We start from the raw sequence: 25,654 nt of genomic DNA, 5'->3' as shown, positions 1-25,654 counted from the left end.
GCCAAACGATGATCCACGATAGCCCCTTTAACTTGCTAACTTAATACTGTTACTCATATAGATGGTTTGCCTGATAATAATTGGCCTACACCAAACTTTCTATATTTATGGATAACTGTGTTAGGATTGTAATTATAAAATATTTTTCAGTATATTTCAGATGACACCTACAAGTGATCACAGGGGTTTTGTATTTAAACAGCATTATTTGTCTTGAAATGGTGGCTTTAGACTAGAAATATCTAGTGTTTTCCCAAATTTGTTTTCCAACAGCAAAATCCCACTAAATCATGCATCTGTTTTTCTGTTTTAAAACAGGCTACATTGAGAGTTCTGTTTTTATTATAGTTTTGAACGTTGTCATTTATTAATGTTAACACTGAAATTGAAATTACATTCCTCATTCATAATAGCCTTACTATTCACGACACTAATAGACATTAGATCAGTGGTGTGGAAAATGCACTTGTTCCCCTTTTCATATATTGCACATACACTTTGTGCTTAATGAGGTGAAAATGATTTTTGACAGCTGAAATAAATGGTGTATAACGTCTATAAATTAGGCTACCGTTAAGGTCATGCTCTCTAAACATGACAAGATGAAGAAGAACAAGGCCAAGTATAGGCAAACATATTATTTGTATTTGTGTTGCTTTGGAGTATACCATCAATCATTGAATAATGGGAATTTCATTGCAGCTTGGTATTGTATTGATATCAAAAATGTTTTTAGGATTTCTTTTTTTTTTCTTTTACCAAACATTAATTTATTTTGAACCATTTTGGATGTTGAGTCGGTATGGTTTCTGTGTGCTTGATAAGAGGATGTGTGTTTTCCTTTTTAAGCTTGTTAAAGAACTAACGTATTTCCTGATGTTCAGATGAGCGTCATTCAATGACACATTTGTTTGTGTTAGTTTATTGCTTATTATGTGCAATAAACTACTGCTATGATATATTTGAATCATTCAGAACAGACACTGCAGGTGAGATGAAGTTAGAACAATTTAAGTTTGACATTGGTTCAGTTCAGCCGGTCATGTAATTAGGAACACCACAGAAGTACTGTAGATTCCTGTTTTCAAGTGTGTTTGTCAGCAGTGATTATCACTTACTCTGACTAATGATGCTCAAACATGCAGAGCCTTGATTCTGAGATCCCCTTAAATTACAAATAATAAACACTTTGACTTGACCCTAACTGCCAGCCTGAACTGACATAAGAGGCAGTCCTGTGAATGCTTTGCCTCTTGGCATGACACAGAACTTCAACGCAAACATGCACCAAACGCTACCTCTCTAACTGAGGTCAAGTTGGGTAGAGGTTCACTTGGAATTCCTGGTTTGTGTCCACTTTTCCAGTATGTTGCTGATGTGCTGGTCTTGGTAACAACCTGAATTAAATCTTGGTCACCAGGGAGATCGCCAGTTGCCAAGCAGCGTGAGAAAGAGTCTGGTTCTGACATGTTCAGTATTTGAGATTCTCAGGGTGAAGAGGAAATTGTTTGCTCTGTGTGACCTCAGTGCCATAGGTTGTCTCATTTAAAAACAGAAAAACAGAATCCATCTTCACTCCTCTGGTTTTGCTGAGTTGCCTGGTTAGAGTAGTCAAGCACTTGTAACTGACTTTAAGACTGCTGATATGTTGTGTGTTGTCCGCCTCAAGCTAAATTGTGACGACTTTACAGATGAACAAAAATATTATTCACAGAGTTTTTTTTCCTGTAGCTCATGGCTTTTGTGCTGATGCACTGGAATCTGGGCTGTGATGGAAAAATGTTCTGGCCTATTGAGTCTGTGCACAAAGGTAGTCTCACCCACAGTGATCTTGTCTGTGATTTTGCCATTCCTAAATTCCCCCACCATAACCCCCGCTTCAACCCAAACTGAATTTGTTGAGACTGTGCGCAATGAAATAAACAATATTAAACAATATGGCGTATTCATTGTCCCATGCTTCCCTGTGAACATCTGGTTTAGGTAATGAAGTCATACCTAACCTTTTTGATACGTTTCCCACATTCCGTACTAGCACAGATACGTAATTGGACAAAGTTTCCTTTTTGGACAGATCTCCGCCTGGCCTCTGCTGCCAGTACCTACTGACCCGGTGTGCTGTCTTTAGTTTTGTGCTTTCTGTACAGAACATGTTTGTTTTTGATGGCCCACACACCATCCATTCCTTTTTTTAATCGCACTCTCTGTCCCTGTGTATGTGCTATCCAGACACACCATGATCACAAAGGAGCACTGTAACATTATCCTTCTGCCCTTCTTTCCCTAACAGCTGTAGCCCTAACGCCCTGCTTGGATGTAGGTGCATCCGTGGCTGCTGAATAAATTATTTAAGTGCTAATTCTGCTAGGATTGTTACTGGCCTTACCTGCAGGGCATATTCATTTAACCTCACTTTGACACGCTCTTCTGTTTTATTTTTTGTTTTAGCAGGGAGACAAAAGTAATGTTAACTGTTGCATGTTTATCCCAGTTTCAGACAAAATAAATAGTTGTTTGTAGTATTTTATGCTGGCAAAATCCAGGTTGTATTTAGGCAGCTGTTTTTTTCCCCTGTGGGATCTGATGACTGTGGTGTTTGAAGGCCAGCAGGGAGGTCCCCCTCTCAGGTGGTGTATCTTTCCACGGCTGTTTGTTTAGTGTGAATCAGTAACTAGAGGAGTCTGTAAAAAAACCAGGAGATGGCATCAGGCGAGTTTACAAGTGAAACTGACAGACGTTTGACCAACCAGGACTTTTGTTGCTTCAGGATTTTTGTTGCACTGGGGAAAGAAAGTTCAGGTCTTGAGATGCCTCGCTAAGTTATTTTAACATTGCAATGATATGGAAAATGCTTTGTTACAGGAAAGGCCCTGTGTCTGGTTGCACAGTGACCATTATTGTTTTGTGCTTCTCTCTGGACTTCTATATCATAATTGACTCACGTATTGGTCCAGGTAGCTGCTCTGTGTGGTGCACCATCACAGTTACACTTTATGCCCTCAAACCAGAAAGTCTGATTTAAATTTTTAAAAATATTTTTAATAGGGCCTGGAAGAATATATATTTAGTTATATTGTCACAAAAGCTCATAATTCCTCATGACAATAGTTACCCTGCTCTAGTCCTACAGGCATACTTGCCTTCACTCTTGGGGTTATCTTGATGGATGCATATGGGTTACCCTGCTGCAGCCTATACCATGACTTTGATTAAATATCCTTGAATATCAGTTCTACCACTACCACTTTTTTTTGTGGATTGACCTAGTTTGGGCTCTCCTGCCAGGCTTTCCCATTTTTCATAGTTAACATTGGGGACCTTTCACAATGGCAGTGCAGTAATCGCCGACTGTAAAATCAGACCGCATTCCAAGCAGCGGCTCTGATCATAGTCTCTGCGCCGTCTGCTTGTGGAAGTCATGGCTGCCCCCGGATTTTGGATCGAGGCTGAGAATGCGGAGACTGCTGCCGACTCACGGGCACATGACCCCAGGAGGGGCCGCGGCCCGAGGATGGACAATCGGGGCTTTGTGTGACTCCCAGCTCTGACACGCACTGCGTCGCAGCCTCACGGACCTGCATGCTGCTGCCCTGGGACCCGATTGGCAGCCCCGGACACTGACTGGACGTGCGGTGCGCCATGGAACAGTCAGACTCTTTCAGCACTGTGAATACTGCGCTGGAGTCTTCAGCAGTGTGTACCAGTCTCTAGATCTGTGGCGATGGGGGTGTAGAGCTTCCCAGTTGCAACCTGGGTCCCTACGTCATGGTAATGGGTTTTCAGCGTGTCCCCAATGAACTTGCCACGCTAGCTACTGAAATTTAAAGCTATGGACAGGGGCCATGTTTGTGACTCACAACCAGCTCTGTGAGAAGGATAAAACTACAGGTGGTTTAAAAGAATTGTGTTTTGGAGGTGATCGGTTTGTCGGGTTGTCTTCAGTCTCCAGAGCTAGCAGCAGGGGCTATATGAGCATGCTTGTGCATAGCTTGCAAATTAGACATTCCAAATTTGGGTGGAACTGGAGATACCGCATTGATTTTTTCTGTCTCTTTTTCTTTTCTTTTTTTAAAGTTATTTTTAAAAGAATGCATGTGATTTTCACTTTGGTGCAGAAGGCGTGTTAGTCCAAAGTGGGCCATCCTCATTGTAGCTTTGGAATGAAAGTAGAAATTTAACTGTTAACCTTCAGTTTAGACACAACCTCTGTCGTGTATTTAAAAATGAGCCTAGCATGAATACTGCATGTATTGCTGGGGGAACTATGGAAATTCCATGTCACTGGCCAGAGCTATATACATTCGGCAGTCTTCAGTGCTCTTAAATTGTATACCATGCCTCTACTGTCTGGGGCTCTTTGTTTAGATGTGCTGAGGAGAGTCCATTTTGTTTTGTACTGTTATTTTGATCATCGGCCCAACTATGAAAACCAGCCTTCATGTAATTCTAAGATTTTATGAAAGAGCTTTTAGTGATTGCACATGTTGAGTTTGTTGTCCTGACAGGATGTTCTCGATGTAATAGTGCTTTTGCTTTGCCCGGATGGCCATAGCGACATGCACGGACACCACAGGACTGTACCCGAGTGTCTAGAAGTGACTCACAAACCGGATCAAAGTCATCCAAACAAATGCAAACATCTCCGAGATCCTTAACAATACGGAAACCTGCTTGGTGTCACATCTGCGTAGACAAAGATGACTCAGTATTGACCATAATTGGCAGGCATGTAGCCTACTTCCACATTGAGAAATTATGACAGATAATCTTATTGGGGCAGAGATGTCACTATACTTTTCTGTGGAGACCTGCGATTGCTCGATTTGGATGGCAAGGGATCTTGTGAATGTTGTCTTCTGCTGTGGAACTGATGGACAGAACATATTCAGTGTGGCTCAGCTAGTGGTGGTTGTACACTAAAGGGAAAATAGGAATGCGTGCATTGTTCTACAGTAGTTTTGCACATTGGCTGCCTATCAAATATGTAGAGGTTTCCACCACTGGTTCGAGCTGTACTGTATGCATGCAAACCCATGCTTAACTCTTCAAGATTAGCTGTGCTTTCAACGTTTCCTTGGAAATTAAGTGTCAACATGTGCATTTTTGTCATAGGATTGAAAGAAATTTGGAATGTACATTTCAATAACCTCCACCTTGGCCCTCATTTCAAATTAGTTTAGAATGCAAATTCCGTCAGGCCCTATGCACAGTGATTGAGTGGATGAACGCTGATGAACGCCTTGTAAGAGTCATGCCTCTGTGGCAACAGTAAGGGCCCTGCTCAGAGTCATCTGGACATCAGTCTCGTTTGGGTCTTGAGAACTGCTTCTGAATTGGAACCAGCTCCATGTTTCCAAGAACCTGAAATTCATTTTTAAAAATCCAGATTGTTCGCAAGACGAGTGAAATTCATTGAGCATTAAAAAAGTCTTTAAATAGTTTCAGTCAACTGGCAGAACCTCCTGATTGGGATTCGATACGAACCAGATTCGATAAGTGCAATTTGACTCTGAATCCAAACGATACATCCACTCTATCCGTACCATCTTGTAACCATCTCAGTATTCACATATGGACCAGTTTATAGCAGGCAAACAAGTGCTTAGTTTCTGATAGTGGAACACCTGTTCGATTATCTCCCTATTTCTAAGCCCACTTTGGAAAGCAGTTGAGCACACACCATTTATATCTTCCGATGCATTTTCCTTTATTATTTTGCCAGCAGGGAACAGTGTTTCCTGTGGAGGCAGCTTCCTGCCTCACACGAGCACCAGTTGCTTCAGTAACGTGCAGAAGAGAAAGGACAGACAGAACTATTTCCTGCAGCCAAAATCTCCTGAAATATTTACATTTCAGGCGTGCGGGGACTAACCCGGGCTGCGAGTGTCTGCTAGTCGGCAAATTTTTATCCTCAGTGATGTGGTTCCATTTTGTCTGCCCATGCTGAGTCTAGAGAGACCCCTTTCAAACCCTTCCTGAGATCCGGACCTGGGGGGCGGGACTGGGTTGGTCTTCCACTTCCTTGTGTCATGAGGTAGGTTTTAACCAGCGACATCTGCTCTTAGTGTAGCTCTGGTTACATGAAGGTGTGGCATTTACAGTCAACCTTTTAAATGAGCAAAACAACATGTTGTTCAGCTCCCATTTGCTAGCTTAGGTGTGCAGTCCTTGCATTCCACTCTTCTGGATTCCATCTTAAATATTATGTGATGAGAGTATTGGGAAGCCTAGTTCCAACATTCAAGCAGTGTACAGCTCTCTCCTGCTCTGTTATGATCTTGTGATGCAGATCTACATTAAGAAAACATTGATACTGTATGTTTTGTCTGCTTTATGCAAGCTGACCTCTTTTGCATAAGTAAATTGCCTTGATTGTTAGCTTTTTTTAGTATTTGGGAAGCATTGAGATTAAAGAAGTAAATGGTAATGTCACTGCTTCAAAGGCTTAAGTTTAAATGAAACCTTTATCATGTCTTCGTAAGATGAATTGAGTCAGGCATCGTTTTAGCAGTAGGTCGTCTCTGACTCAGACTGGTCACTTGTGCTTTTGCCAACTCCTTTCTTGCAGGAATTCTGTGACCTGTTGTGCTTCTTACCCTGTTTCATCCAATAATGGCTGTGGTGTAAAACCTCAATTTAAAAAAATGTTGTTCAGTGCATGCACGTGTGCATCTTGCGTAGACTAAAAACCGACATTTACTTGAGGTTTGCTAATCCTCTTTCAGGATTTGTTGCGTTTGGATCTCTTGAGTCTGCAGGAACGGTCATTGCTGAGAGGGGGAAGGTATATGGCCAGCTGGCATACTGTAGTTCGCTGTCCTGATATAATCATTGCACTATGACAACATAAGAAAAGGAGTTGAGGGGTGCAGACCTCGAGGAAAGACTCCAAGCTGGAGACCAGTTGTCGCCAAGCTGGAAACCAATGTCAGTCCCTGCATGCAGTCCTTTGTTTCATTCCGCAACCTGTTTTCTTTTCTCATGGCAAGCCTAAGCCCTGGATCATTTTCTTGGGTGTTGGGGCCATGGGGCAGGCAGGACAGGGGTGCCCATTGTGGCCCGTATTCAGCAAGAGCCTGAGCTGTTCCGCCCAGACCGCCTCCATTAAGCTTTAATTTCTTTTGATGTCACGGGCAAAGAGGGGGAAATGGGAGAGCAAAGAAACCAGAGTGGGAGCTGCAACAGTCCACTGAGCGCATGAATTAACCTCAGGCCCCTTCCTTGAGCCCCAGAATGCAATAACAAGCACTGGTGCGCAGCGGACGTCTCTCGGACGCTGATCTACATGTTCCCAGACAGCCTGGGTTATGAATGCTGCAGTATTAAAGTTATCAACAAATGTCTGTGTGTTAAATATGTGGCTGTGGTTCACTTATGGCTCATTGTATAACATCAAGCCATAAGCAAAGGTTCACAAAGGACTGCACTCTTTTTGAAAACGTTTTTGAGCAAGACGTGGTTTGACGTCAAAACATCACATTCACCTGTGCATTTATCTGAGCCCAGTGTGATCCGAGGTCTCTTATTTTGGGCTAGTCCCGGTGAAGTTGTCCAGGTAAGGAGTCTCATCCAACCGATCTGTCCTGGTGGTAGAGCACCTATTGGATACTCCTTTTTTTGGTGACTTGCAGTGCATTGGGTGTTTTTACATCCCTGCACGTTTTGTTTTAAATGAGATCTCCGTCCGGTAATGGCCCCAGCACGTCACAACTGCAACTGCAGAGGAGTTTGAGGAGCAAAACACACTTGCAGTCTAATTTTGTGGTGCCAGTAGAGACCTCAGTTGTGTACTGCATTGTGAGTGGATTGGTTGTGAAATACTTGTCAGCCAGCCTATTGTGGTCTTCTCTTAATTTTATCATCTCAGATCAATACTCAATTACACCCACTGTAAACGTTTTAAACTATGTTACCGTATCTTTATGGCTATTGAGGTACAGGAACTCGACTCAAACCCCGGCTTGTAAAATATCAACTAAGTTCCTTCCAGGCAATGTGTATTTATGATCTATGCAAAAAGTGTTCCATCTTAAATGTGGCCTGTCATTTTGAAAGGTTTCACATGAACAGCTTGGAATCTTGTCAAAGAACAGTTGTAGAAACTTGCTATTATATCTCTCTATTCAGTATGTAGCCAATATGAATATTACCATAACTGGTGTTTTGAATTGTAGTTAAAGCATGACATGGTATTTTATGTTAATCAGACATGCAAAGAAAAGAAAGTTAAATGAAATTTGCCTGTTGTATAGGTATTTGTATTTACTGGCTTCAGCAGCTAGTACATTTTCATTTCCCAGTAGAAAAGTGGTTTTCAATGGTTTTCTGAATATCCTTCTTTCCACCATCCCGCAGTGCCAAGGTTATTTTGCTTTGTTTCTGACCTCCAAACACAATTCCAGTTTGCTGGAACTGAGTTCAAATATTGTCCTACCCTAGCCCCTAAAAATGTATAAAATATATTGATGTTAAAACAAAACAGCCATAGGAAGGCCAACTTCTCAATTGTTGACTGTGGGTATAACATTGCCCAGTCCATATTTCACACTTGTATCTTTGCATGCTTGTGCTTCACAAATGGTACTTGCATTGATTTTGCTGCAAGCAACTCAGTCCCCTCGTGTGTAATCTTCTGACTGAAATCAGTATATTTACCTTTTCCCTGAAAAACCGTTGGCAACTGAAAGTAAACGGGCAAATGAACATTGAGCTTGACTTCCACATTTGTTTGTCGTCATCAATTCCAGAGTGCTGAGCCCTGCATGATATAGGATATCCATTACAAATCAATTTTGTGAATTGACTGATGCTTTTATTCAGTACACCCGAATGTATACAGCCATAATGAAGGAAAATCAATACAGCAAATGGTTTAATGCATTCAACCAGGAAGTGTCCACTAAACATTTGTTAAAGGAAGTGGCAATGGTTTAAAGATAGCTGGGTCAAATCGCCACTCAATAAGGTGACAGTGATACCACTAAAAGGCAGTGCTGCCGGTGGCGTTCTTGGGACAAGACAGGAGATGAGACTTTGTGGCTTACTGGTGGTGGGAGGAAGCACAGCCTCCTTGCCAAGTTTGTCCAGAATGCCCATGCAGCTGTGGGGATGGATTGATGGGGAGGGAAGAAGAGCGAATGCAGTATCAGCATTGCGGGCAGTTTGCTGGCCTTGGTGTGACTTTGAGCCCTCCCCAGTCGCTGCGGTGGTCCGCAGGCGGTTTCATGCTGGATTGGGCTTCTGGACAGCTGTAGGCTCTCTGATCCGCTCCCACAGACCGCCTCGAGTCCGAGAGGCTTGAGTGGATTCAGCCATTGCACTGCAAGCGTAAGGGACTGTAGCTCTATTTTGACTTGAGCTCTGGCAATTTACATTCCTAATTCTGAAACCCAGCTAAACGGTAAAATGATGTTTATGACGAATGCAGAGGGCAGTAAGCGGATTACACAGTCTATTGTGCGAAACCGCAGTGTTGAAGTGTTTCAGTGTGGCAATGACAATGGAAAGGACACTTTCAGAGAGGTCCTGCAAAATTGAGCTATTCCAGTACAGACACACAGGGCACTAAAACTAGATGAGTTCAAGCAGCTTTCATTATGTCTGTGGATGGAGCTCAGAGCAAAGAACCGTTATGTCTTGATTTGCCACAATTTTAGATTTGGAATCACACAATTAACATGTGGTTACAGTGCACATTCTCAGATTAGATTTTTTTTTTATTTTTTTTATACATTTTGATTTCACCATGTTGAACTATGCGCCCAACAAAGGGCACTGTTTTTGTTGGTTCCTTTAGTTTCAGGCCCGAAAGTATGACCACTTTGTCCTGTTCATGACAAGAGAACATGATCTGACTGCATATAGGCATTCTCAGTTTTCATCGTCAATACATCCACAAGCGTCAGCAAAATTGGAAATAGAAACAGCTGTACTATTTTAAAAACAAGAATGGGGTTGAAAATATCTTGTTTCCTGATTTGATTTCGCTCTCGTGTTCTGAGTTGATGCCTGAAAGCCCTGTCCCAGGACATAAAGTGCACAATGGTCAGTATGACCCGCATAGAGAGAAGCCAGTCATGGTGTTTTGTATAAGAGGAACGATAAACAATGGCCAGAATAACACAAAGAGTTGTTGAAAGATTCAACATGGTTTGCAAAACGAGAAGTTGTACAGATGGTTAACCAAAACAATAATGCTCATAGAGTACTTTTGATGTTACGGGTAAAGAGAGTGCTGTCACTCAGGTCTGCTCAAGGTCATGACTTCTTGGTTAATTTAGTCTAAGCCATTTGTTTTGGGTTGTTTTTTTGTTTGTCATTATCAGGTGTGAATAGTATAGCATTCAGAGAGTATCTAAGGAGTCATTCTGTTCCTGGATTTGATCGCTGTAATTGTTAGAGAGTGCAGAACCACTCAGCATTGCGACACAGTGAATGACAGTGCAGATTCCTGTCCTGTATGGTCCGGCTACAGCAATCTGAGGCCCATTGTGTTCGGCATACTGTGGAAGTCAGTGCACAACACATGCACAAAGAGAGCTCCTTTCTCCCCTGGCTTTTCTGTCTGGCCCTCCATTGAGGTTCAACACAGTCCGTTTACAGTGCTGCTGGCATTGCAATTAGCTGGGCCTCTAGAGGCCATGCTCTGGTGGTAACATGCATCATCAGATGATGATGCAAATGTGGTGTTCTCTTTCCCTTTCAGTCTGTCCCTTGGCCATGCACTCATAACACTTGCATGATGGCGCACATAAAAAGAATGACTCTCAATGGTACATGTATGATGTGACGACTCATAATTGCTTGTTTTACCAGAAAATGTGAAAACATGAAGCAGTGACATTAAGTGAATAATACAGTAGGCTCCAGAATTATTGGCACCCCTGACTGGCAATGCAAACTAATTAAAAAAAATAAAGAAATAAAAAATGAAACAATGACATTACTGACCATACTTACCAATGTGTGAAAAATATTGTACTTCATATTTCAATGAAATCAACTGCTTATCAACTGTTCTCTTCAGTTCAGCTCACAGGGTTTCGATTGGATTAAGGTCCGGTATCCTGAGATGATCACTGCAGAACATAGATTTTTTTTGTCATGGAACCATTTCTTTGTGAATTATGAGGTATGCTTTGGGTCATTGTCTTTCTGGAAAGTCTACCTACAGCCAAGTCTCAGCCTTGTGATAGTGGCAACTAGATTTGCTGCTGAAATTGCCTGATACTCGGTGGTATCCACTATACCATTGGACCCTTGGATTTCTGGAATTAAAATGACCCCAAAACATCACTGGCCTACCACTGTATTTCACCGTGGGTATGCGGTGCCTCTCCGTTTTTGCATCTGTTGAACATTGGCCAGATTGGTCTCATTTGTACACATCTGTACATTCAATCATAATTTAAATGACCAAACGAGACCAACATTGAATGAGTATTTCCTCTTATTGTAGTTTCATCTGAGCATTCCAGAAAGTGTTGTCATAGAGGAAGTTTAATATGTTGCTTCCACCACTCAAGTCAAATTGTGCCATCCAGCTCAGAAATGGATGTGCGTCCCTAGGAAATAGTCAGATGTCCTTTAACATGTACTGACTGAGAACTGCTGCCTGAAAATGTAACCTTCCTTTCAGTAAATCTGCATAGCATTCTTTCTGCGCACTGCTGCTTTTCCTGTATTAGATCTTTGTTGGCAGAGTTGTGTACATGCGCAAGTGTGTTTGTCTGAGTACTCGTACTGGTAGTGACATACACCTTGGCGTTTACGCACCCGTTGCCGATTTGTCTGTAGCCGTCTTTGGTATGTCTGGGTCCACACACGCACACACACACACGCGCACACACACACGCACACGCACACACACACACACACGCACAGACACACACACACACAGACACACATGCAAACAGACGCCCACACAGACCCCTCTGGATTGGGGGAGGGGAAGAGGGAGGGAGAGGAGTGGAGGGAGAGGAGTGGAGGGAGAGGAGTGGAGGGAGAGGAGTGGAGGGAGTGTGTAGACCAGAGCAGGCAGCCAGACGTTTTAATTACTGAGTTCAGAGGCTGACCAGACTGACAACCGACAACAACAGGAAGGTATTTATCTCAGAAGCAGAACCATGGATATAGAGCAAAGATCCCAAATTCCTTTACATTATGTACTCTTTTTGTGGTGTGTACATTTTATATCCATTGGTTGGTCCCCTTTTTTCAACGCCAATAGGTGGTGACACAGAGATGATCTGGGTTTTACAGCCTTTTTAATGTGTCCAACAGCCAAACTTCAACATGCTTTGTAGATCTAAATATGGGATTACTGCATTGAGTATAATGCACTTGTGTAATGCTGAAATGGCTGAATCTAATGAGACAGTTGCAGTGCTTATCCACTATGTTTCTGACAGCGTTTGGAGCAGCTGTGTGTTTTCTGGCCTGAGACAAACTGGGTTGCGACAAAGCATTTCCTCTTATTGTAGTTTTATCTGAGCATTCCAGAAAGTTGTTATGAAGGAAGTTTCCTATCTTGCTTCTATGCAAGTTAAATTGTGCCATCCAGTGTTAGACTTTGAAAAGGGATGTAAGAGACGTTAATATTATTAGAAATTAAATGAGCTGCTCATTTTAAGCTATTAGTCATTTATTAAAATCCCTGGACTCTTCTCTATCTTTCCATTTGCCTTGCCCTTCATTTCCTTAAAACTGGATGAAATACAGTGTTTGCAACTTACACTGCCGAGATAAACACCTGTTCATCTGCTCTGTACATTTAGTTGTTAGCGTTTGCACAGTAGATTCATCATGTACAACCTTCCATTAAGTTTTTTCCGAAACTAGTCTTTCACTCATATGAGCCTAAGCTAGTGTCTGGCATTTAGAAACCGTTGCAGACATACAGTGTTAAAATATTTTCATCCCCTGAGTATCTCCATGGTGATGCCCTGTTGGAGCCTTGGATGATGACTGAGGATGGGCAGACAAGCACACTGTTCGGTTTGTAGGCAGCAGAATCAGTCTCCTCCTCCTTCAGTCGCTTTCTGACAGATGGGCAGTTGGGGTGGGGGTGGGGGGGGTTTCGGGGCTTTGCCTGTCTGTCTTAATCAATCTGCTCAAATTAACATGCACCCAAAAGCCCCTTTCTCTTTGCCTTCCACACAGCCTCAAATTCACCATGTTCCATGTGATATACACCCACTTACTCCATACAACATTACATTACATCATGCATTTGGCAGACGCTCTTATCCAGTGCGACGTGCAATAAAGTGCAAAACCATAACCAGGGACAAGTATGCTGAAACTCTAGAAGGAAGTACAGTTTTAAATGCTAAAAGTGACCACATAGATATAAACTTGAACCCTTGTATATTAATCGGATAACAAACTGACCAAGAAAGAGCAATAAAAAGCAATAAAGGTTTTAGCAACTATAACACCACTAGTATATACTCACATCTCAGGCAACTCTGTTGCAGATAAATTTCTAAGAAATAAAATCTTACCTAACAATCTAAAGCATTGTTTCTAATCCTGATGGACCAGAAGTCCTGCATTGTTATCTCCAGTTTCCTGACTCCAGGTTTTATTTTTTTTTATGTTTGTTGTGTTTAGAATTTTTAGCAGAATGGAATAAAGGCTTTTAACTTCAACAGGGTATCTCGGACATCCTTTTTGGTATTATAACCTGTAAACTTATGCTAGTTGGGGAACCCTCAGAGATGAGGGTCGACACCACACCATCATTCTCTATGACTGACTCAAATGTATGGGACTAGCGGAAATGTTTTTGAATGTTTTATAGTTTTTACATTTTAGCACATAAAATGTTCTTCTATGGGCACTGTTGTTTGATCCGGACACTGTGCTGATCCCTGCGCAGTAGAAAACCTGCCGTGGACGGAACTGGGGCCCAGAGCATAAAGCCTGTGTACATATCCCTCACTCTGGCTGAATAGCTCTTGATAAAACGGTAATGAGAAGCTCGGCTGGCTAAGAGAGCGGAACAATCGGGGGGCAGAGGCCAGCAGCATGACGTAATGGCTGGACAACGGGCCCTCGTTGGTAACCTTTGTCTTGCTTCCCAGATGCATGAATAACCGTCCCTCCCTGGTTTCTCAGTCTCTCGCCCTCTCACCCTGCATCAATCTCTCCATCCCCCTGGGCTCCGACTCATCTTTCTCTTTCTCTTTCTCTTATCTCCTCTGGTATATTCTTCCATATACCGTCACTTAAACATTTTCTTTCATTCCTTTCCTCGTTTTTTGACTGTTTTCCCGTTCCCTCCAACATCCTCCTTTCCTTACCTATTTGTATCTCCCATCCTCTCCCTTCATGGTTGCCACACTTTCCACACTGTCATCTCCGCTGACCTTCACCCCCATTATTGTTCCACCTCTTCTATTCTTCTCTCGCTCTCTGTCTCCCTCTCTCTCCCTCTCCCAGTCCCCTTTTTGACTGACAGTTCTGTATGGGGCAGGGGGCTTAAAGGCTTTGTTCATATGCCAAAGAAAAGTAAGGGGTAAAGAACAGCAGAGGAGGCAGGTCTTTTCCAGGGGGTTCTATTCAGGGCTGCAGCCTTTGGTTACACTGCGGTGATGGGGGTGCAGGACTGTGGTAGGTACGCTGGGATGTGGGGTGTTGTGTTCCACATCCCACGGGGAAAGCAGTGTGGGTATTGCAGTCCAAATCATTCGGTTGCCATTAAACTGCTAAATCCAGCTATGCTGGTGAGACTGAGCAATCAATACGCACAATCCTTTACTTCCTGTGCAGAATAGAGACCAGACATGAGTGTCCACTGGAGGGTCACACAGCAAGCTGCAGGTGTTCTTGGTACCCCTGAGTCCCTGTGTCACACTCTTCAGTCCTCATGCCTACCCTTCAGCCTGTCCTCTCTGTGCAGTCGTCTCCTTTGACACGTTCCAGCATGTGCATTCTGCACTGATTCTGTGGAGGAGCTCCAATCCAGTCGTTCTCCACAGCCATCAGGAGTATGGCCTGCATTGATTGGTTAAACAAAATTCAGATTGCATATTCTCGTTTCATCCTTGGTTTTTGTTTTTTTTTGTTGTTTTTTTACAACCAGATTTGGCGGGCTTTTCTATCTTTGTGCGACCCTGAAATCACAAAAGCATGGGTTCCCGTGCAGACAGAAGACCCCCCCCTCCCCCCTCCCCCATCCTTGACCCCTCCTCTCCTTATTGTGAAACGGTCAGAAGAGCGTTTGAAGTGGAAAAGAGCGGGACTCAGAGCAGCGGACTGCTGCAGGGAGCTATAGTCCTGCGAGGGAGATGGGTGACTGGGGTAGGACAATGGCGGTTCCACCCACACGAGGGGAGAAGAGGGATGGAGGGAGCGTGTGAGAGAGAGGATTAAAGCTGCCCCCCCTCATCTCATTGGCCAACAGTGAGAAATGTTTTTTTTTTTTCATTGATCTGGCAGTGCAGCAGTAAGCAGCAAGGCAGGGCCCATCAAGGCAGCTCAATTGCACTTGTTAACTGCGGAAACTCTAGGCTAAAATGCACCTAATGCATCGGTACGCAAGTTGAGTGCTACACTGGGGGTGGGGCAAGGCAGTGGGGGTGGACTGGCCACTAAACTGTGGGGTGCTCCTCAGTTCTCCCACAGCTCAAAAAAAGAAAAAAAAAAGCGGCAGACATAAGATTGCGTCCTCCACTGCATTGTAAACCCAGTTGTGTTTTTCCAAAATGGCTGTAACTAGGCTTGTCAGGGCTAACGTCACACACGTGCACGCATCAGTGATATCATGTGATGCTGAACTGAATAGCAGTCATGCACGGTTGCGTACTTTGCAAAATAGCTCTCGATGAGCGGGTCACATCAGTAGTAGGCAGGCAGCGGTAATGTGGGCTGGCTGGGTAATGACTTGTTTGGAGTGTGGCTTTGAGATAAACAAGGTCACTTGACTGGAACACTGAGTCCTCTGTCTCTCCCCCTGGCTTTGCCCATGCCTGCCACTCCCCAACACTCTTCCTTCAAGTCTTTTATATTTTACACGAGCCTCTTCTTTCTCTACCTCTTTCTCATCTGTTTCATTCGCCTTGTCCAATTACCAGAATTCTCTGCTTTTAATTAACGTGTGTCTTTGTCCCCTTCCATGACCTTGATGAGGACCTCCACTTTGAAACTCACGGTAGCCTTGTTTTGTCCCCATGTGAAATTGCTTGTATGTTGGCTTTAACAAGCTCTGGATCAGCCCCAGGGCTTAATGAGTCTGTGTCTTTCCTCTCTCTTGCTTTTCAATCCCCCAGAAATAATATGGTGCTGTTAGTTTAAAAGCCAGGGATCAGAAAGTTGATTCAAGCATTGCTAGTCTCATTCGCATCAGATTTATTGGGATGCTAAATGCTATCCCCTATTTTGTAATATTATACTGCAACATTATAATTTTCGTTATAATATGCTACAATTTTGCCACAATCTAAATTAATGGATAGATTTTTTCAGTAATGAGGTAACATATTTCCTCGCTTGTTTATAATTTGTCATGTTTTGGGATGTCATCGATTAACCTGTTTACAGGACTTTCAAAATGATTGAGTCTAAGCAGGTATGACAATTTAAATCCAATTGTTGAATTGCATGGTTGTTAATGAGTAAATGCTGATGCGAAATTGCTTAAACATGCATCTTTATTGGATACAGAGGAATGCATTAGCAGAAACTCATAGCAGAGAGCTGCACTTGTATTCATATAAACTATTAAAAGCTTGCTAGGTTAGTTTAACTCAAGCTTGTAGAAATTCTAGACCATTTGACTTCTGAAAGGCATTGCTGTTTCAACTATTATTGTCATGGTGTCACTTTAGACACCATGTTTATAGATTATAGATTATAATCTAACAAATGAACAGTGCAGGAGCTATTAAACCGCACAGGATTAGCCTCCTGTGCCAGTTTTGAGGTCTCCCCTGTAGACATGGCAAAACTAGCACAGTTCAAAGGTAATTTCCCCCATGTCCTGCCCAAATCATTGGCAGATCATTTGAATATTTTGGTATGTCTTATTGAAAAAATAACTGGAAAAAAGTGTCATCTTAAAGAGAATCTGTTCCCAACATAATTTTGCACAATGTAGCTTTAACTGGTTATGTATATGTACTGTAGCTTTTAACTGGTTAATCATTCAGCAATGTTTCAAATGTGCTGAAAGATTCTTTTTTTTTGTTATGGCATATTCCAGGCTAAAATGTTTCTGTAGCTGCAGTCGCAGGTGAACTTTGGTTTCTGCGGGGGTGTTACCCCGTATAGCTCTATTCGGCTGCAGTTATTTCCCTGTAAGGCAGGTCAATATGTTAAGGGGTACGAAATAACTGACATGTTGGGTTGTCTAGTTTGTGAAATATATACACAAATACAACCACTATTATATTTAACATGCTCGTATTTCACAATTTAAAAAATGTGAATACTTCGTAGGTGGAATTATGTATACTATTTCATGTAATGTGAAACTGCAAAGCAGGAGATGAATGGACAGTGCTTGGGAGTTATAATAAAAGAACCGTAAAACTGCCTGTTGTAACACCCAACACAAATAAGGGGGGTGTGTTTAGTGCCCCTGAGGCACGTGCCATTTTCATGAACACCTTCATTATCTGCTCCACTTTCACACTCCTCCTTTATTTTTACAGCCATTTCCACACACCCCACACACCCCACACCCCACACACCGCACACTGCACACCACTGCTGATACTGCCAGCAATGTAATTCATTCCTTTAAGTCCCACTAGAATGGGGGAGTTAGTGTGGAGCCTCTCAATGAGTTCCTTTCTGAGGGTTTAAGCGGGGGGGCTGGGTTGGAGTGCATATTTCCGTGTTGTGTGCTGTACAGTCCATAGTGATGCCATAGTGATTCCTGGTGAGTCACAGTCCATGTCTTGGTTAACGGCTGCACAAAAACAAAGAAAAAAAAATGAAAACCCAGGCCTCCAAAATGGCAAGTCCCCCTATACAGAGCTCCCTCTGCCAGTCTGCTGAACTGTCATCTACACAGTATGTAAACCAGCGGCCCCTTAACAGGACAGGCGGACATTTTTTTGTGTGCTAGAGATAAGATTCCCAGAGCACATGTACATTACACATTTCACTCCTCTTGTATAATGACATGATTTACACACTACAGAGGACATTTTGCACTGTGCGCATTCGAAGCAGTGTGGGTTTTTATAAATGTCCTCTGTGAGCTAACATGAGGCTCCCTGCAGGAGACAAAGGAACACATTTGTAATTGTTTGTCATGGCTTGGCTGCCTTCTCTTTCCTGTACAGCAGCCATTTGCATCTTGTATCTGCTTTGTGAAGTGATTCCTGATGCAGGTTAGGGATATATTAAGCGTCATGCCTTTTCTTATGTATTAGACTAGAGCAACCTTCAGAGACCCTAGCTTCAACCTAGGCCACTGGTGCTAGGGTGCTGAAGAGTTCTTCAGCACACAGAATCACTCTCTGTGCCTCTCTACTGTAAGCTGTTATTTTGTGCTTATTTACCCAATCCATGCTGTTGGTGATGATTCTTTGTCGGGGTACAGCACTAAGAGTTAGCCTATAAGATGGTGAAATTAAAGTTGGCATGGGTTCTGTTTTATCATCCATTTTACAGTGGAAGGAGTTCTTTACATGGGCTTCCTTATACTAATGGGGGTAAATCATGGATCAGAAGTAGCATTGCAGCAGAGGATGTTCCAAGCTTACAACATACTCCAGAGCTTACAAATTAATGTCGTGTAAGTACATTCATTACTGTAAGTAGGCTTTAAAGTTGCTGTTTCCCTTTTTTATTGATGTCACTGTGCCCCTGGCAGGAATGCTGATTCACACAATCTGGATAATCTGTCATGAAAAAATTGAATTGTGGATTTACCTCTGTCAGACTTTAGGTCACATCTATCCCCCGGCCTTTCCTCTCTCTGTGAACCATAAACGCGAGCATGCGTGAGATCTTGGCGTCCTTCAGATGTTGAGTGGAAGGTGAATCTCCAGGGGATGAGCTGAATCCTGTTCCCTGACAGAAAGCGCATCTGGTCCCACCATTATGTTACCGCTGATCTGCCAAGTAAATATTATTCTGGACATCTCATGATCACCGACTTTTTCTCTTCACTCCTGCAAAAGAGTCCCAGTGTGCCCAGTCACAGGAATCTGTTTATGTGTGCTTGTCTTTCTGTCTTGTAGGGGTGTTGGATCTACCTCAGAGGTGGAACTAGGGATTTTGATATTGTGGCACCAGTTGATTAACATTAACATTAATTACATTATTTCAGTTTGAACTACCAATACCTTTGGAGTGAGTTTGTTGAGAACCAGCCATTAAAAGGCGATGCAATTCCTGACACAAATAAATGTTTTATTCACAATGACATAAGATTAAGATAAAATAAATACTTAATAATAGGCAAAGGTGCATGCTGAAGTTGAGTGAGTCACCGCTTGATCCGTTTTGCATGGCTCCTCTCCAGCTTAGGCCTGCTGATTTAGTTTTCTTGCCAAAATTAACATCTTAAATCTTCCTTTGCTTGCAATGGAGTCAAGTGTTTTGTCTTATGGCAAAGGCAAGTCCCGGCCTTCTAGATGGTCTCTAAATGAAAGTCTGTGAGAGGGAGAGGGAGAGGAAGAGGAGGGTAAACGTTGTTCGTGTGCTTCAGTCTGAAGGCGTCTGTAAATGTGTGCGACGTCGGCAAAATAAAGACGGTGTATCATGGGATTCTGGAGTCCTTTCAATTCAAAGCACCATATTTTGCCCCAACAGGTGATGCCACACATTAAAGTTGACTGGAATTCAAAGGCCTCTTCTGGCTACCTGATTCTTTGTCATAGGATAGCTTTCCTGGGTGTCTAACCACTTTACAGTGGGGACAACATGAGCCTGGGGATAACATAAGCAATATTTTTACACTTTGTGGTTCCTGCTGACTGAATTCATTCAGACAGTGGAACAAGGAAAATTTGCATCCCTGCGAAAATAAGCAAAGAGAATCTGGAGTGTCTGAGTGGAGGGCAGAGACACTGGGGACGTTTGGTCTGGCGTTATCTAGTTGTGGATGGGTGCGCTGTACAGTAGATCCCATTGCCGTTGATCTTTGTCATTGCAGTGGTTGTGCGACGGTCATTCACAGGGAAGTTGGCTAGGGATCATAACAGCTCTTAGGTCTGGCTGGGGGGAGAACCTCTTCCTGTGGAAAGATGGAGAAAAGGGAGCTAGGGAGCTCATAACTCTAACCCCCAGCCCACAACCACCACCACCACCAACCCCAACAAGTGAATAGGAGCCTTTGTAAGCGCCCATAATGGTCCGTTTGGCGGGTTGAGTGCGTTGCGGTCGGTCTGGCCTTGGTGAAGCTTGGAGGGAGGCGTGGAGGAGGACGGACGTGCAAAAATGAAAAACATGGAAAGCATGAACGCAAGGTCCTTTGTTAATCGAAACTAGAGCAACAGGAGGAGGGACAGATATGCAGAGGTTGGTTTTCACAACATCGCTCCCTTCTCTGGGCTGTTAGTGGACTCGAGGGGCTCGAGGGGGCTTAAAATTGTGCCGCAGGATGCTGACACTGAGATGCAGTGCAATGGTGCTGCGCTGAAGCGCATGTTGGTAATAAGTATTGAGCCAAACTGGGGTGCTTCTACACTGCTGCAACTCATCTGTATGTGCTTCTATCTCCACAATGAAGGGAAATAGGCCTCTCCCTGTTTGTGTAAGAAGTATCCATTCTGGCTCTACTTGGACGCGTTTAAAATCCAGCGCTCCAGGCGTGGTTGTGCTCTTGCATTAATGTCAGTTTGTGTTCTTTGGCCATTTCCCAGAATTTTAGCAAACATCCTCTGGAACCTGCTATAAGAGGACAGCTCCTCAAAACAGCACCACACAAACTGTTATGACAGAGCACGTTTCCCCTTGTTCGCCTCCCGTCTGCGACGGGGTGAGCCGCAGGGGTGCTGGGATCGGGTGTCCCATCCCCGATATCCGATACCGCTCACCTGGTATAAGGAGAAGCCTCTGCCAGCTGGACCATCAAAGCACAGGGATAGACTGTAGAAATTTCACTAAGTGCAGCTTTGACCGTGGAGCTGTGACTCAGTGGAGTGCATTTCATAAACCTGTACATTTGTTTGAAAGCTGACAGTTGAGCCAAAACTTTAAAAAGAACTTTGGAAGAAGCCAACAGAACATTGACTTGATTTTGAGATCAACTGCATGATATTACCAGCCAATTAACCCTTAAATGTTGGCTCTTCTTCAAATGCCTTGTAATGTCAGGTTAAATTAAATTTTTGTTATGGCGCCACATCCACTGAGATCCTTGTCTGTGATCTGATCCACAGATTCCTTGCCAATGTTTAGATTGGGGTTATTTTGAGTACTTCCATTTGTGTTGTAGCAATGCGAATATCCAAACACGTGTTTTCATTTTGTTTTTGTGTGATTAAATGTTTTAGCAGGCATATAGTGTGAATGTATTGCATGCATCCGCTTATGGACTGAGGTTAAGGCGCATGGAGAGGAATGTAATGAATGTAGCCCTTGAACAACTGAGCTTTTGAAAAAGAGGGCCTAACTTGGCAGTCTCTCTTCGCTCTCATATCTGTGGCATTTTTTGTTGTTACCAGGACTGGACACGGAGCAATTGACGGAAAAGCATGTCAGTGGTGTTTTGCAATAGTTTCAACATACAGCTGTTTCTCACGGATGAAGTTGATGTCCTCTTTTTGTCCTTACAGCCTTTTTTCCGTCTGCTGAACCTTCGCAAGCTGGGCCTGAGTGACAATGAGATCCAGAGACTGCCTCCTGAAGTGGCCAACTTCATGCAGCTGGTTGAGCTGGACATCTCTCAAAATGGTTAAGTAACCAATGCCTGTGCACATACATTCGATACTCAAAACACCTGCGTGGCTATACTGATAAATGGACGGTGTTAAAATAAGTGTGAAAAAGGTGAAAAGGCCATATCCTGCCCTTACTAATCAACTACTACTAATAAACTTTAGCCCTGGTCATATAATGCGAGAGCGACCTCAAAAACGTTTGGTAGTCAAGGCCATTGACAAGCCATTAACATTATTACAGCACAGTTTGCTGTTTTTAGAACCAGAAATTGTTCAGACTTGGATGTAATTAGAGCCTCTGTCAGATATCAGCTTTCTATACCTTCAGCGTATTCTATTCTGCAACTCCGCACCATTGATAAACGAATGGTCCTTTTGTGACCTTGGTTCTTTAGTGCATGTCTGTTGATACACCAATGTCTCTGGTCCACTCACTGAGACTTTTGGTCCAGTTGTAGCTTATGTGATTCATTTTGTGTATTCCAGTCATGGAAATGACAGTTTGTGAATGAGACTATTTCATAATCATTAGTATTGCTTTTAAGCACTGTCAGGGTACTAATTGCTAGATCTGGGATGAGAAGTGCGCATGATACTAAATGATGAACTGTGACATATTGACCTTAGACACCGATATCATAGGTTTGGAGGGTCCAGATGGATTGACCCTGTGGTCACTTGAAGGGGTTGCACCTTTTTTCGGGTCAGCAGTTCTGCGGGAGAGTTTAATGAATGCAGCAGATTCCAAGCAGGTCCTTGGAGTGATTCCTTTCCTCTTTTTTGGCTGGCCATCTGGTAGTTATTATGAAGGAGCCTGAAAATGTGTGCTCTGTTGAAAATGACAAACTCCCTTTCTTTTCTCTGCCTCTGTTCTAAACCTGCTGACCGTGCGCTTTCTCTGACCGTCTCTCCTACAGACATTCCTGAGATCCCCGAGAGCATTAAGTTTTGCAAAGCGCTGGAAATCGCAGACTTCAGTGGAAACCCACTCTGCAGGTCAGTTGCTTGCTGGAGGTCCTTGAGCTTGGTTTGGCTTGGTTTGCTGTTGTACCCTGTCTCAACAGAAACAACACGGGTCTCCAAAGTCAGTTGCTGGCAGAGTGTACATGGCTTCACAATGAAGCCCTTATCCAGTACAAGAGAGTCACAGCAAGATGACTACCTTTTGACTTGATTTGATTATGCACAAGATGGACACGTCAGAGGGAGGGGAGGAAAATCTGGTTGGCAAATATGCTCGTTTGTCCTTGTTTTTGACCTAGATATGACCGTTTAAAAGGGCATAGTATGGGTAAATGCCACATATGTTTCCTCTATGTAGGTTACTGTATGGTTACATTCTATTCAGATTGTCTGTTTAGCACAACAGTGTGTTTAGTAATCATTTACAAGATCCTGTTTGTGACTAGTGTATTATTATATGCTGTTCTGGTTTCCTTCGCAATGTCCACTGTAGGATTCTTTAAATAACAATTTCTCAATAACACTCAGCAACAGGGAACACTCACCATTACTCAAACGTACTGGTCCCTCACTTCAGTTCATCACTTGAATCCAGTCACCTGCAACAGGTGCAGAAAGGCAGTTAAGCTGGAACCAGACATTATTAGCCTTCCCATTCATCAACTGCTCAATTCACCCCAATGTGCACAATTAAAACTCCTACAAGGGCTCAATCTGTCTGTGATTTACGACCGTTGCGCTGAGTGGGTTAGAGGCTTTCCCAGCTTCCCACAAGAAAACACGTGGATCTTCTTGGAGCTTAACATTTTTGTTGCTAAATATATTAGCAAAAATTCCTCACGGGGTTGCTGTGACATACCTGGGAAAGAGGAAACCGAGCATTCCGGGCCTTGTGGCTATGTAAATATGCATGTTTCTGTACCGCCGCTCTAAAAACCGCACCGCTCCTGCCAAATGAACGACGCCCCTGGCATTACTCAATAATGAGCTCCCAAACTACCCTTATTATGTCCTGAACTGAGAGTTAGGACCACTCAACCATTAAATCGAATAATAGATTGCAGAGCAGGAACGCTCGTTTGGGGAGGCGGTTGTGGTTACAGAGACTTCTAATGTACAAAGTGCTCCATGCGTACTGCACAATATCAATTTCCAAAGAGCTCTTTTACGGGGGCTGCCTCCTGGCACAGGCTTATTAAGAACTTAAGGCTTCCCTAAATAAATGTTTTTGAATGGGACCCTTTAAGGATTAATTAATTTACATCTTGACTAGGCCTGGGGTGTTAAGGGGAGAATTAATTCCTCAAGGCAACATCTTCACCATACTGAGTGGAAGATGTGCATTGCTTTCTCATGGTGTTGAATGACAGCAGGCTGTCATGTAATTTTAAAAATGTAAAAACTTTGTTAACAGTTAATATGCTTCTCTTAAAGGGAAGGAATACGTTTTTCATTTGCGCTGGTCATTGGGAGTTTGAGATTGAGCCCATGGACTAAGCCTGTGGTGTTTGCTGCTGCTAAGCAGTCTGTACTCATTGCTGATTTCAGTGCTTTTAGTTTACATCAGGTTACAAACCTTAGTTGCCGTTTATTTTTTCATAGTCAACCAAGATGTCTTGCATTTATTTGTCTAGATAGGCGTGGCATATATCGAGCTGTTCCTAGTTGTGGATCCTGTTGGTGAGTATTATTTGATAGTTCTGCTCACATTAATCCTTTTTCTTTTTATCCATTTGCTTTCATCCCAGGCTACCTGATGGTTTCACTCAGCTGCGAGGGCTTGCCCACTTGGCTCTCAATGGTGTGTCGCTGCAGACACTGCCTAACGACATTGGAAAGTGAGTACATTCCCCCATCTCCATCACACAAAGACATGCAGAGTCCAAGCAAAGCTATACACCAACATGTTTAAGGTCTGCATCCCATTAAAATACCCCCTTTTTTTTCTCCTTCCCCTGTGATGAACAGTCGAAGAGTTCATCAACAGTGTGCTGCGTTTGACCTTCTGACCGCCACTTGAATAGCCATAATGTTAGACCCTCCTTTAAATTCCCTCCATAAGGTGTTTGTAGATTATTATTGTTTGGTTAATATTGTTTATTGTTTGTCATTATTTTGGATTCACTCAGACTATACAAAGGGGTCATAGCAAGTGCAGCGACTGCATCGAGACGCAGCGATTCAGTGCAATTTGAGAGTCCCCAGCTTCCATAGGCCGAGGCTCCCACCCCATTATCTAGCTTAGAAAACATGGGAGAAAAGGGCGTTCCTCTGTTTGCTTTGACTTTCACAGCAGCTGCACTCGTGCAGCTCTAATGTCTTCTGTATGTGCTGTACTCTGTAAACACTAACCCTGCGCCACATCTCAAGAGCTGACTACACTCTTTATAATAAAGCCCAGGGCCCTCTTGCGTAAATAGGCCATATAACCTGATTTGACCGTAAATTGTGCCTACGCCAAATCCACGGCAGCATTGAGATTTATAAACTTATTGTGAAAATGTACCTTTACACCAAGCTGGAGCTCCAGACCCATCCATACAAGCTATTCCTTCTGGCTGTTCAGATGTTTTGCCATCGTGAGATTGTCTCATGACATTCTCCATCTGCCAACAGCTGTGATATCTGAAGAGTTAAACGTGTAGCCTATGAACTGGGCGATGTTAATTTATGAGTTAGGTTGTTTTAAAGCCTATGTAAATAAAATAGACAAAATTTAATTTAAATTCTTTTTAAATTTTAATAGCCTACCTAGTGTGGTTTGTATCAATCATGTTACTGCACAATAAAGGAAGCTCCTGAAACATAGGCATTTGTGTTAACAACTGAGCCGAGACATTAAAATA

The 25,654-nt window shown here is 43.0% G+C and overlaps 1 protein-coding gene across 1 annotated transcript in view; it reads left to right on the top strand.

The window, feature by feature from the left end:
• The window catches only part of scrib (scribble planar cell polarity protein), a 97,850-nt gene that overhangs the window by 19,364 nt on the left and 52,832 nt on the right, over positions 1–25,654 (top strand). The window contains 3 exon segments of the mRNA XM_061237471.1: positions 21,741–21,858; positions 22,763–22,841; positions 24,557–24,646. Of these exon segments, the coding sequence (XP_061093455.1) occupies positions 21,741–21,858; positions 22,763–22,841; positions 24,557–24,646 (287 nt within the window).

Source organism: Conger conger, chromosome 4, assembly GCF_963514075.1.
Source record: "Conger conger chromosome 4, fConCon1.1, whole genome shotgun sequence".
In the NCBI taxonomy this organism is placed as follows: Eukaryota; Metazoa; Chordata; class Actinopteri; order Anguilliformes; family Congridae; genus Conger; species Conger conger.
The sequence above is the reverse complement of the archived record's forward strand: the minus strand, read 5'-3'. Positions and strand labels throughout refer to the sequence as shown.